At 41.5% G+C, this 13,755-nt stretch overlaps 1 protein-coding gene across 6 annotated transcripts in view; it reads right to left on the bottom strand.

The window, feature by feature from the left end:
- Positions 1-13,755, bottom strand: part of LOC102207483 (EH domain-binding protein 1-like protein 1) — a 28,515-nt gene that overhangs the window by 12,204 nt on the left and 2,556 nt on the right. For 5 of the 6 annotated variants that reach the window (XM_005727830.1, XM_013909497.1, XM_013909501.1 and 2 more), the window contains exons 2-12: positions 11,824-11,881; positions 11,649-11,744; positions 9,822-9,875; positions 9,458-9,636; positions 9,142-9,260; positions 8,933-9,022; positions 6,524-7,276; positions 5,540-5,605; positions 5,308-5,445; positions 4,941-5,186; positions 4,596-4,800 (exon numbers count right to left, since the gene is read on the bottom strand). In XM_005727830.1, coding sequence (XP_005727887.1) covers positions 4,596-4,800; positions 4,941-5,186; positions 5,308-5,445; positions 5,540-5,605; positions 6,524-7,276; positions 8,933-9,022; positions 9,142-9,260; positions 9,458-9,636; positions 9,822-9,875; positions 11,649-11,744; positions 11,824-11,881 — 2,004 coding nt within the window. The remainder of the gene's footprint in view (positions 1-4,595; positions 4,801-4,940; positions 5,187-5,307; positions 5,446-5,539; positions 5,606-6,523; positions 7,277-8,932; positions 9,023-9,141; positions 9,261-9,457; positions 9,637-9,821; positions 9,876-11,648; positions 11,745-11,823; positions 11,882-13,755) is intronic. The other variant, XM_013909500.1, reaches the window with a different exon arrangement.

Below are 13,755 nucleotides of genomic sequence, written 5' to 3' on the forward strand. Positions count from 1 at the left end.
TTAGGAAACCAAACAATTAGCGAGGCATGCGAAGCACAAACAAGAGGATTAAGCAGAGAAGCAGACAAAGATGTGCCCCCTAGTCTGCTCTTACCCTCTGCACAAAGGTTTTGTACCCTCCTCGGCAGAGATTTTTTCAGGTGTAACTTTCCCACTTCTCCCTTCTAGCACTTTCCATAGAGGAATCTCTGCATCAGACAGCCTCTGTTGAGGTGGCACCACCATCGAGACCTCTAATATAACTGCTTTATTCTGGGCTGTTGGCTGAACAGCAGGGCCAGGCAGAGTACATGTGGCAGAGTCTTTCTTTTCTGGCACAACAATGTTTGACAGTGAACCCTCGCTTATGAGAGAAAGTTGCCCAAGACTGGAGAGAAAGAGGAAAAGTGAATAATAGAAAGGAAAAACAGGAAGAAAAGGAGCAGAGGACAGCCATTATTATAAAAAACAAACAGAAGTAGGGGTGAGCGATGACGGACAGCTGAGATATACCAGGGGCAAGACCACCGATATCAGTACCAGTTATTACAGCAGGATGCAAACCTCCACCAAAGCTGCTCACTCTCTGGGCAGTATGTACTTCTAAGGGAACAGTACTGTGTTTTGTATATATTCACTTTATTAAGCTGAATACCTTCAGCTTACTATAAAGCATTATACTATATATATTATATATATATTACATAAATTATATTTGTCTTCAAAGATGTAACAACACATTTTGGAATTAACTTAAATAAAAAGCAGATGTGAAATGTAAAAGTGAGGTCAGAGGTCAAATGTGACCTGATATTTGGATGCAAACTATAATTTAAGTGTTATTTATAATCCCCATATGCCAGTATCATTTCCTGAACGTTGCCAATACAAACAAAGGCAGCTTATTTGACCTTTCACAAGAGGTCAGAGGTCTAAAGTAACCTTATACTTAGAATCGCCATTGATCATTCCATGTATGGATATATGTTGTCAGTACAAGCAGTGGCAGTAAGAAACATAGTTTTAAATAGATCTATATAGCATTATTATAAATTTGGCCATCAGATCAATATTTTGAACTTGAAAGTGAGATGATATTTTAAATGTTTATACAGTACTATGTTGACAACACATAGTACACTTGTAAGAATCATACATTATAAATTTTAAGCCTTTTGTTGACTTTCAACCAATAATTCATCTTTGTGTTTAAGTACAGAATAACACACATGGGAAAGCTACAAAAACATGACCTCCTTGGCAGAAGTATTAGGCGAGAGAGCAGAGAATCCTGAAAAAATCACCACAAAGTAATCAGACGGATTCAGCTTCACGCAGCTTTAAGTCGGAAATAAGTGATTTTTAAGATCATGAACTCAGTTTCAAGTTTTGAGTCTCTCTGATTTCACTTGCTGATTAAAGAAGAAGCCATCTGTGTTTACAGACCACACAAAGCGCAATCAGCACGCACAGAGTGAAATCACCACTTATTTCAGAACTATAACTCACCGCTCGCTGGAGTTTGGTTTACGAACTGATGGAGGGGCATTCTCTCTGTCTTGTGATTGGTTGGGAATTTGTGAGGGAAGCTGCTTGGATGCAGTGCTGCTTTTGACCAGCGGAGGGAAGTGAGGAGCAGGAAGTTTTGTTTGTGTCACATTTTTAAGAGCCGTGTTGGCGTGTTTGGTACCAGCAGGGGTCGTGTGTGTGTTTAACTCAGAAATGGACAAGGAGGAAACTGTTTTCATCTTTTCTTTGTCTTCATCTGACTTGTTGGCCTCCAGACTGCAGACCGATGCTGCTCGAGCCTCCTCCTTCTTCTTTCTTCTCTCCATCTCCTCCTCCTGCAGCTTCTGCTTTTGTTTTTCTTCATTCTTTTTCCTGTCTTCTTCCTCTTTCATTTCAGCTTTCTCTTTCTCCTCTCTCTGCCTCTTCACCTCATCTTCCTTCTTTTTTCTCTCCTCCCCCTCCTTTTTCTTCTTCTCTGCCTCCTGTATTCTCAGCTCCTCTTGAAGTCGCCTTTTCTTTTCTTCTTTTTCCCTTTTGATTCTCTCCATTTCCTCCCTTTGTATCCTCTCCTGCTCTTTCTGCTCCTTTATGAGCCTCTCTCTCCTCTCCTCCTGCCTTCTCATCTCCTCTTGTAGTTGCCTCTTCTTTTCTTCTTCTTCCCTATTAATTCTATCCATTTCCTCCCTTTTTATCCTCTCCTTCTCTTTCTGCTCCTTTAAGAGCCTCTCTCTCCTCTCCTCCTCTTCACGTCTTTTCTCTTCCTCTTCCTTTTTCTTCCTCTCCATCCTTTCTATCTCCTTCTCTCTCTCCTCTTTGAGTCGTCTCTCCTTTTCTTCCGCTTCTCTCTTCTTTCTCTCCTCTGACTCTTTGAGTTTTTTCTCCTCCTCCTCCCTTTTTCTTCTCTCTTCCTCCTCTATTATTTTCTGCTGCTCCTTCTCTTTGGCCTCTTTCAAGCGTTTCTCCTCCACCTTTCTTTTTTCCTCTTCCTCCGCGAGCCTCTTTTTCTCTTCCTCCCTTCTTTTTCTTTGCTCCTCAACTGCTCTCCGCTCCTCTATCTTTTTCTCCTCCTCTTCCTTCATCTTTTTGATGAATCTTTCTCTTTCAAGTCTTCGCTCCTCCTCCCTCTGGAGTTTTTCCTTTTCCTCCTCCAGCTCCAGGAGTCTCATCTCTTCCTCTCTTTTTCTCCTCTCCTCCTCATCTCGCTTCCTCATCTCCTCTTCTACCCTCAATTTCTCCTGTTTCTCTTTCTTCTCCTTCAGGAGTCTCTCCTCCTCACGTTTCATCCTTTCTTTCTCCTTCTTGATCTCTTCCTCCTCCTGTAAGAGTCTCTTCTTCTCCTCTTCCAACAGTCTCTTCTTCTCTTCTTCATGTTTTCTCCTCTCTTCTTGCTTTAAGAACATGGCCTTTTGCTCTTCCTCTTTTCGCCTCCTTTCCTCCTCTTGTTTCTTTTGAATTTCTGCCTCCCTCTGCTTCTCCTGCTCCTTTGCGATTGCTGCTCCCTCTAATTGCTTTTCTCCGTACTTCTTTTCATTGGTTTTTTGTTCAAGACTGCAGAACAGATACACAATATACCTTAAGGCTTTATTTCTCTGTCTGCGTGTATCACCTTCATCATCACTTCACATTCTGCAACCTTAGAATTTGTTTTTCGAAAATAATTATTCCTGATTGCATCCTTGAATATAAATACTCACCCTGGGGGACACCTTTTGATAGTATCGTGCTTAGAGTCATCCTCTTCCAGAAACAAACCCCTTGATTCTTGTCTCTGGTTAGGCGACTCAAAGATGACATCATCAAAGTCAGGCTCTGGCTCTGGCTTTGCCAAGGGCGGCTTTTCTGTGTTAATGGAGCTACTAATACTCTCACTGGAAGGCTTTTTAACATCAATTTGCTCTGGAACATTGGGCTGTTTAGGAGTTATAAATGCTGCCACGACAGTGGTGGAGGGCTGCTGGGGAGTGGCGCGCTCGCAGGAAGCAAAGGGCCAAGGAGGGGGTGGCGCTATGATCAGCTCTGAGCGGGTCTGGGGAGGACTAGGGACAGAAATATTGGAGGTCAGGCTCAACAGATAAGCAGCTGAGATTACAGAAAGCTGAGAGTGCAGACCAGACCAGGATATCAAGGCAACAGGAGGCAGAAATCAAAGCGCTTTGCAACTGTTGGCATATGTTAGCATCATGGAAGCACAATCACAAACAAGAAGCAACTGTGATGCGCTGGGGAAGTGCACACTGACAATTATCGTAGTCCTTCATCTAGAAACATGAACAGCAGGCTGAAGCACTAATTTGGGGATAATTTGGATGATCGTTAGAGCTGATAAGCCAATGATCAATGCTCCTTATTAGGTTTTTATAGTTTGTTCCATTTTTGTTTGAAAATAGGACCAAACAATTGTAGGAGCGTTGCTGTCCAGCAGCTATGTTATCAGTGGTATTGAATAGTTAAATCTGGGTGTCTTAGATGGCTGTTTAGGGAAATATGCTTATTTGTTGTCTTGCAGCGTTCACAGATTTCCACTAAACATGAAGCCTCCACCAGCAGACGGTTACCTTTGTACAGCATCAAAGTCCAGACTGACACATCAGACTGAGTCGATGAGCTCTTCTAAAACTCGCTTATTAGGAGCTCATATCTTGTTTTTGTTGCCAATCCAGGTAAACTGTTTCCCCTGCTTCCAGTTTTTATGTGAGCATAACAGCTTGAGGTCATTTGATTAATACTTGAGGTCATCAATTGAATTTTTATGTTTAAATCTGCCAAAAAAAGATTTCCTTATTCCTTAAAACAGTATCGCAAATTCAAACATACAGCACATCTAAGACTGCCTTTAAAAACAAATCAAAAAGATTACAGGAAGACGAAAAAAAAGGAAGTGAGCCTTCTAACTTTTTGTCTTTGTTTCAATATGAACAAGTGTTGTCATCTTTGCTGTTTCTCCTGCACTCAGTTAGATCTGCTCCCAGTCCACAAGACACAGCGTAACCTTTGCGGTCTGACAGAATTTCCACTCACACAGCAGTTTCAGGCCAAACATATCTTCAAGGCACCAAACCTTGCAATCTAAATTTATCCCTTCATGTGATATCGTCCCATGACCTCACCTGATCCGCACTGGTCCAACTTTGTTTTCTGCGATGGTCACCTTTGAATCCTGGGCTGCTCTGACTGGCTGAGTGGACATCTTGCTGTGTAAAGCTGTCCCTTTGTTTTTGGGGGAATCCTTGGATTGCTGCAGAGGGCTTGCGGCTGCTCCTTTCACTGCTGAGGTCGTTTCCTCATCCACCTGAGCGAGGGGGAATGTTAAGCCTATACAGAATGAGAAGGAAAGATCAGAACATACTTTGCACAAAAGGAGGAAAGACTGTTTTTGCTTTAAACTGGATATTTTCAGATAGAAGAATGAGGAAAATGTCTTTGAAATGAGGATGATTTGCAGGCCAGTGTACCTGACCGACTGGAGCTGGTATGTGCTGGAGGAGCAGAAGGACGAGTTACAGTGAGAGGTGAGGAGAAAAAGGCAGGCTTTGGTAGAGAAGAGGATTGAGTGGGTGAAGTGCAGAGGATAGAAGCAGGACAGACTGGAGCCACTGGGTCACAGAGGGCATCAAGATCAGGACTAGTTAACAGAGGAACAGGGGCGATGTCCCCATCAGCTCTAACAGAGTCAGATTTCAACTTTGCTCCGTGAGCACCTGGAAAATGAGAAGGAATGACAGGAAGGATGATTTCCAGGATGAAGACAGAGGAGAAACACTGAGAAATAACTACAGAACCTATGAAAGATCAGAAATAGGAAAAGCTGCCTTCAATTACCTGACTCTGAGCTAGAGGTGGGAGATTTTGGAAGAGGGGGTACGGATGAAAGAAGAGGGGCATCAGAAGAAAAAGGAGAGGGAGAAGTTGGGCGGGCGACTGACTTGACAATTTGAGGTCTGAAAATGTGAGAATGTCCTGCCAGAGGATAACACAAAATGTTTAAGTTATTAAACAGAGAACAGAGAGGATAAGCATTGCTTTTGTTAAGACTGTAAACACAGAGACAGACCAGAGGCTGAAGCAGAATCATCTGCAGTTTGAACCTCTGGGGGGCGCCACTGGTATGAAACAGGAGCTGAGGAGAAGAGAAGTGTGAACATAAGAGGAAGAAAGAAAGACTAAAGTTGGTATAAGGAAAGAGTGAGCTAACAACATTATTCCAGTTTAAAGACATAGAGAAAAGAGTTATATATATAAGAGTTTTATTTTATTCACTTTATAACTATGAAATCCTTAAAAATGCCTTCTCGGGTCTGTATCTGTATGTGTTTTTGCATGTAGTTTTACAGGGCCAAAAGCTTTTTTAATTCTTTTCATTTATTAAGCCACTTAAAAATGACCTATGAATCACTGAAGGATGAAAAAGGCACCTAACTCAAGGGATGGACCAGTGTTGTGTTTAAACAGAACAAACCTAGAAAATAAATGGTATCTTTAAATCTTTAGGCACTTTGTTGCTGGCTGCCTGTCGCAAAAACACATCTTTTCTTCATTCTTATCTCTTCAAATTGTTGTCTATATGAAGAGCTACTGTCAGAGTCAGTCAAGTATATATTTGTAATAGTACATAAATGACAGATGGGTGGCTCATTTAAATATATAGATGTAACTAACGCCTGTACACGAGCCACATGGATTCAGTTACATGAAGGATTAAGCAAACAGCTAATATTCGACAGACAGAGCAGACTTTGAATGTTGACAGATGTTAAATGAAAAGAGGCAAACTATTTAAAAAAATGAATATAAGAATGAGCATAAACAACTAATTTATCTTGCTCTGAGACAGTCACACAACATTCAGATGTTTCACTCAAAATTCTGAAATCATCACAAGCTGAACATGCATATAGCATCCTCCCAACACAACACAACAGTCCATTCTCTGTTTCACTCTATCTGTTTCCATGGGCATGAAGCTAAATCATACAAAAGTGGAAACGAAATCAGACGGTCACACATGCAGCATGCCTACCAGCCAGCCTCTCATTACCTTTTGCAGAGCCTGACTGGAAGATTTTTGGCAGAGAGGGAGGCTGAGAGATGGTCCAGGTGAGTGGAGGGTGAGATGATGGAGGTTCAGAGGACAGGGTAGATTTTGTTGGGAAGGAAGATTTGATAGAAAGGGGCTGGGAGCCAGTGGATTTGGGTTTATGCGGGAGAGAAGTAGATACGGTTAGTGAAGACTTCTGTAAAGTGATGGAAGATGATGTTACAATGGGCTCAGGTGATGACGGTGAAGTGGAGGGAAGTTTGGGAGGTACAGAAGAAATGCTCGTGGGAGGTACACAGGCAGCCTTTGAGGACAGAGAAGAGGGTGTGTTTGAGTCTGCAGCACCTTCACTGCAACTGGATGAAGAATTCACAGGAACTGACACCAGTGAGGCAGGAGGTAAAGGAGACACAGATTCAGAGGATTTAGGAGATGGAGTGTGGGCGGGCACGTCAGGCAGAGGAAGGACAGAAGGCATACTCTGGATTGAAGGAGCATCTGCTGTGATCTGGGAGCTTGGAGCTTTAGAGTCAGTCAGAGAAGAAGCTTCAGGAAGAACAGGATTGGCAGATTTCTTATGCTTGGACCTGGGTGATGGCTGAGGGGAGGGGCCAGGGGATGGCTGGATCTCTGACTGGACAGGAGTAGTGGACAAGGGATGTCGCGAGCGGCGTGGAGAAGGGCGGGGGCCAATTGGTAAAGGAGGCCGGGAGTGCACAGCGAGACTGGAAGGACCACCATCACTTCCACTGGCTGCATTAATACATGGAAGGATGGATAGAAGGATAGATTAATGAAAGTAGATTAGAAAAGAAAGAGGAAGAAAGAAAAGAGAATGAAATGTGCATATGAATATGATGCAATGGAATGGCAAACTAGGATACTCTTGAGATAAGCCTATGGGTATTCTTTCTTAGGTGTGATACAAGAAGAAATAACCCAAAGTCCATTTATAAATCTTCATTTGGACAGTTGTGGTCACAAGTTAATATCTGACCATCATTGGCATGAACGTCATGATAATTTTGGGGGTTTAGTGATTTCTTTGAATTGTTCTTTTTCCAGGGTGGAATAATTGTGCAGTAAACATCTATAACGACTTTATTTAGGGTTTTCTCTAATTAACACAGGGTCAAAAGAAAACATTCAGGCTCAAATACACCCGCACAATTATTTGGTTAAATGCTCCTCTTGACCTGATGATTTTGGTAGCCATCAACAAGCTTCTGGCATAATTCTGGCTGGAAGTTTTCAGCAGTCTTCTTAGCAGAATTGGCAGAGTTCATTTAAATTGGTTGGTTTCCTGGCACAGACCTGACTTTTAAGTGTAGTTCCCAAACCTTGTGGTAAAGTGAAAGAATTTAGAGGTCATCCTCCTTCTTCATTATTTCATAAACGTTGTGTAATCTACCAGTAACACTGGCAGCAAAACAGCCCTAGAGCATGACGCTACCAACACCACCATGCTTGACAGCTGGTGCATTGTTCATAGGTTTGAAAGCCTCGCCTTTAGTACTCCAAACATACCTCTTGTCATTTTGGCGAAATAGTCTGATCAAAAACTTTTTTTCAGAAGATATTTGGCTTCTCCACGTGAGGAGCTGCAAATCAACTTTGGAGCAGAGGCTTCTTTCTTGCTCTGCACCCTCTCAGTTCATGGTGATGTAAAACTCACTTAACTATGGACAGTGACGCTGGTGTTCCAGCACTTCCTGGTTCATAGCAGGCCTGAGCCTTGATGGTTCCTGGTTGTTCCTGAACACCTCAACCACATTCCTCTCATCCGACAGTGACAGTTTGGATTTTCTTTAACACCTTGGCAAAATGTGCTTTTATACAATTATTTGAACTGATGATCTTGGAATTGTTGTTTAGAAGCTGTTCACAGCTTGTATAACTCTACAACCTACAGCTATGCTGCAAAGAGAAACTGCAAGTTGTAGTAAATCATGATCACTAAAGAAAAGCTAATAGGCACTGTCAAGCTAAAAGATACTGTAGAGCCTTCAGCACCACTTGTTGAAATATTTAATTGGAAGAACTCCTCTGCGTCTGAATGTCTCTCCAAATTCAAATACAACGTAGTTGCAGCAAATAAAAAAGAAAACCGTATGAAGCAACGCTAATGTCTGTTTGGACACAAAAACCTCAGCGTGTTCAATGCTGTCTCCGCGTAAACTTCAGTATATTGGTGGCAGTATTTTACCATCACATGATTCCTAATCGTGTTTAGTATGTGGACGAGAAATATGTGGTGTCCAAAGGACTGTCCATTCATGCAGTAAGGACCACAGAATAAATGACAGAAGTATGTGAAATACTGCAATATATATAAACTTAGCTAGCCAGTGAGAGACAGGCAGAGATGCAAACAGTAAGTGAGAGTAGCAAGGGGGGAGAAAGCGCTACCTGAGGATGGCAAAGTGGATGCCGTGGAGTGTCGCTTGTCAGGTGGAGGGGGAGCAGGGCGATTTGGACGGGTAAGAGTGTGTGGGACAACTGGAGCAGCAGAAAAAGGGCAGAGTGGAAAAACATACGGAAATAAGAACAGAAAAGGAAAGCAGAGGAAAAGGAAATGTCAAGAGGTCAAAAAACTGTGTTGGTGTAATCCTGCCTACCTGTGGCAGTCACAGACTTCTTATCTTCCTCTTCATCGCTCTCATTGAAGTCGTCCAGGTTGCCGATATCTGTGGGTTTGACGCTCATCAAGCTGGCAAGACTTTGCATGTCTTCATCACTGAAGAACAAGAAAAACACGCACCACAACCTCATTACCAACCCCACCAATAGGAAGCACTCTTTATGAAAAAAAAGTGTTTTCAAATGCTTTTACTCTTTAAGCTATGACTCATTTATTAAACTCAGGTTAAAAGTGCTATTGTCACACCTCCCTGATGTAAGAGTAAGTAAGTAGTGGTAACTTAAACTACTCACGTGGCTTTTCCCTCTCGAATAAAGACACATGAGAGGGACAGCTTGAGCGTGGCCTCCACCACTTTGACAGACAGTGGCTTCAGCTTCAGCGTCAGGTCAGTCTGGGTTAGCGTGGGGCTAGCAAACCGCTTCAGGTTGATGTCAGCGGATGCCAGCACCTTACGATGACCCTTATTTTCCTGTAAATAACACAAACAAGTATTATATACAATATTCTTTGATTTCTACTTGGTGATTAAGCTGTCTGAGTCTGAATTTTATAACTGGATGTCTGAGCTATTTAGGTTTGGCTATTTTATTGGCAAACCTTTTGTTTATTTTTCTACTTATAAACAGTTTTAGTCAGGCATAGAGAGATACTTACACCCTCAATGACAAAGGTCCATTCTTTGTCTTCAAATTCATCAGCATTGGCATCCTGAGGGGATTATCATAAAAATACAGACTGTTTAGTGGGACATCCTCCTAAAATCGTATCCACATATCCACACATATGCCAGAGTCTTCAGGTGTACTACATAAACTCTATAAAGTCCTGTGAAAAAAAGGAGTACATGCAGTACACTGTTACTGTGTCCAGGAGGGAAGGAATTATCTGGTTTTAATTCTAGGAGATTAAATAATCACTAACACACGTGAGCACCTCAATAGAAGCTGGAGTTTGGGCAGTTTCCTGGTCTGAAAGACTGGACTTTGCAACGCTCAGAAAGCTACTTTCAGTTTTTTCCCTTATTCACAGGGAGTCACCAAAGTAGGTAACTCTGCATAATAAATGTTGCAGCATGGCTTAGCTTTGCAATGCTGTATCTTAAAAAACTACAAGACTTCTGGAACAATGAGATGATACCAGAATAGAGATGTTTAGCCATATTGCACAGCACCGAGTTTGACTGAAACTTCTGTCTGACAGCTACAGTCTGGCTAGAATTATGCAGTTTATCAAGCACAGCAACAAATCTCCAACAGAATGACTGAAAAAAAGTCAGAATTCAGATCTCATCTTGATTTAAATGCAGTGGCAGGACCTTAAGAGCACTGTGGATAAACAAATGGAAACTTCTAGCAAAAAAAGAGTAGCCCAAATTCCTCCACAGCGATGTGAAACACTGATAATGTTACACAGAAAACAATTACTTCAAGTTATTTCTGTTAAAGATGGATTATAAGCTGATGATTCATGGACTGTACTTAGGACTGATTTGAGTCCTGTGGAAATGACCTTTTTCACATGACTGTATATTGAATTTATTTAAAAGATGGACTTAAAAGCAATTCCAGTGCAGCCAGCACTTAAACATGCATTCTTTTTAAAGGCCAGCAGAGAGCAGCCCCTTTAGCAAAAAGAAGACTGGTTGTTTTGAAGTCTATGGAATAATAAGCCTCTGTTCCCTTGTCTGTGACCTCAGTCAACACTTTCCTGCTGAGTTTATGGTCTTAGATGCTGGTCTTGACTCTTATTTACTAAAACACATTTAAATTATAGTCCCTTTTGGAGATACAAAGGATGATAATGAAAGGTATATCCATCATGTTTGGCTTCAGAATGCCAAATTGTCAAAATGCTTAGTTCGAAGTTTTACAACAGGACTTTGTTAACCCATGTTTAATGTCATAGTGTCTATATTCATCCTTATATATACTTTTCCACACTTACCGACCGCTTTTCCCGCATATATATTCGACATCTCTTTTATTCTGAGCAATTAAACTCTTTATCTATATTACTTCCACACCTTAAATCGATTCGGAATCACCAAACACCCTAAAATGACTAGGCATGACTAGACAGTGGGAGGAGTACCTGCAAAAACCCCCACACAGGAACAAGGTCCAGAGTCACACAGCAGACCAGTTAGAACATTTGAAGCCAGAACCTTCTTGCTATGAGATAATGCGACTAACCACTAACTAACCATGGTGTTAACTTGACTCTAAGGAAAGCCTAAGTTTAAACTTTGGCTTAATAAAGTATTCTAAACTACTGAAGGATTAAAAATGATCTTTCTAAAAGGGACTTTTCGTAACATTTAGGGCCACAGTAAACCATTCACACAAGGATTAACTTGTTCAAGCCACCCAGAAACAACTTGTGCCCTGACCTTTGTTATATGTTTCCCTCATTTATTCAGGTTTTTCATTTACTTTGTTATTACATTGTAAATAGTACACTCTGTACACTGGGTGTTGGTACCTTGAAGAGAGTAACAGAGATGTCGATGTTTTCCGGGACAGGCCACACTACCATGCCTCTGTAGGGGTTCTTGATTCCAGGTTGCCAACTGTGGAGCTGCACAAGAAATAACGCATTAACAGAGCTGTGAGGAGGTGTGTATGTGTTTATGTGTGCGGTGTTTTGGTGACTTCACCTTGGAACACATTCGTCTGTTCCTCCTGGTCCACACCACCCTCAGCTTGTCTGGTTGCCTAAAGAAACACGAACACACATCAAAACAGAAGTGCCATTTTCCCTCAGGCCATTGTACGTCAGTCATACCTAATACACTCTTTGCTCATAAGCAAGCGAGTTCTCAGAACAAAGTAGACACGATCCAAACTAGATAACACAAGTAAGAGATCTTGTGACTGCTGAATAATAATTCCTCTGTGCCAATGAAAGAACATGAAGTGTGTTTATTTGTGAAGATGGTTGTCAGCAAATCTATGCAGGTCTGTGAAGATGTGATGCTGTGCATTTACGTGTTAAAGTGTTAGAGTACAACAAGTTACCACATGAAACATGTTACAAGTGTGTACCTGTCTTTTTGTAAATGTGTGTTTTATAACATCTGTTTCTGTGTTTCTATTGTATTTCTCAGCCCTCTGTGGCACAGGAAGTGAGACAGGAAGCTGCACAGTCGTATGACCTAAATTTGTATGACTATAAGGCGTGCCTATGACAGGAAGAGAGGAGCCCCCATAACAGGACACAAGATACTAACAAATGCAGGCACCGATCCACATAATACCCCTTTGGGCCGCCACTAATACTACTACTAATAGTAGTAATAAATGTCAATAATAGTGCTATAACAATGTTATAGATTACTCATATTTATTCCTTTGTCTGGGCCAGGGGAAATAATAATTCTGTATGTTGTCTTGCAGCACTTTACCGCACTACTTTTGAACATTTTTAAAAAGTGGACAACAAAAATATTGTAATAATACAGAGAAAACCCTAACAATCAGATGACACCCTATGAGCAAGCACTTGGTGTCAGTGGGAAGGAAAAGCTCCCTTTTAATAGGAAGAAATCTCTGGCAAAACCAGAATTATAGTGCATCATGGGAAGCCCTGAGCAACTTAGGTCTATTGTAAGTGTAAGTAAGGGAGGGTGCAGAGTTATTTGATCCAGTCATAATTATAAGCTTTATCAAAAAGGAAAGTTTTAAGCCTAATCTTAAAACTGTCTCCAGAATCCAAACTGGGAGCTGGTTCCACAGAAGAGGAGCCTGAAAGCTTAAGGCTCTGCCTCCCATTCTACTTTTAAAAATCCCGCAGTCTGAGAGCCAAGTGCTCTCTATGAGTCAAAGAGCACCGCTCTCACCGCTATGGAGGAATAACTCATAATACTCTTTAAATCTCATTGCTAAGCCCTACTACATTACATTTATACATGAAGTATTCCAATACATACAAAAACGACAGCAATAGTTTTTAGATGGTCCATGTGGTCTCACGTTTCAGTGCATCAGTGTTCAAGTATGGCTGAGAAGGCTTTGTGAGCACATGTGTTTGTGCGGTATGTGTGTCAGGGGGTCAGGGAGTGCCATTAGAAATAGCCTGGTAGGCACAGAGATGCAGAGGAGACGGAAAGAATACATTAAATAAAAATCAGAGACATTAACATTTGCTGAAAGGAAATATAATCTATAATACGAAGATGCGAAAAGATCTATTGGGCACAGTTACAATGGGCAGCGGTGGAGAGTTGACACTGGTTTTAAAGAAGCAAACAATGGTGGTGCAATACAGCTCAGTAACATGTGATTACTGCACACCACAGCTCAACAGACAATAGTTTTCTTATCCCACGACTGCTTAGATGAGTGGTAAACATGACTCGCCTCTGTGTTGAAATGTCCGCATGCAGCGCTAAGTGTTAGATATAAGCGTAGCTGTTTCTTCAGCAAACCTGCTCACTTACTCACCAACATCTCTCATGGTTTGGTCACATGAAGCGTTTCTAAGACATAAAAATAGTCTTGTTGCTAAGTCTTTTATTATGCCTGTGTCACTTCACCGCCTCTGTCAACATTAGTTCATTTTCTAAATGTTGTCTCCGGGTCCTTTTTAA

Source organism: Pundamilia nyererei, unplaced genomic scaffold (assembly GCF_000239375.1).
Source record: "Pundamilia nyererei isolate P.nyererei 1_Seehausen unplaced genomic scaffold, PunNye1.0 scaffold00026, whole genome shotgun sequence".
In the NCBI taxonomy this organism is placed as follows: Eukaryota; Metazoa; Chordata; class Actinopteri; order Cichliformes; family Cichlidae; genus Pundamilia; species Pundamilia nyererei.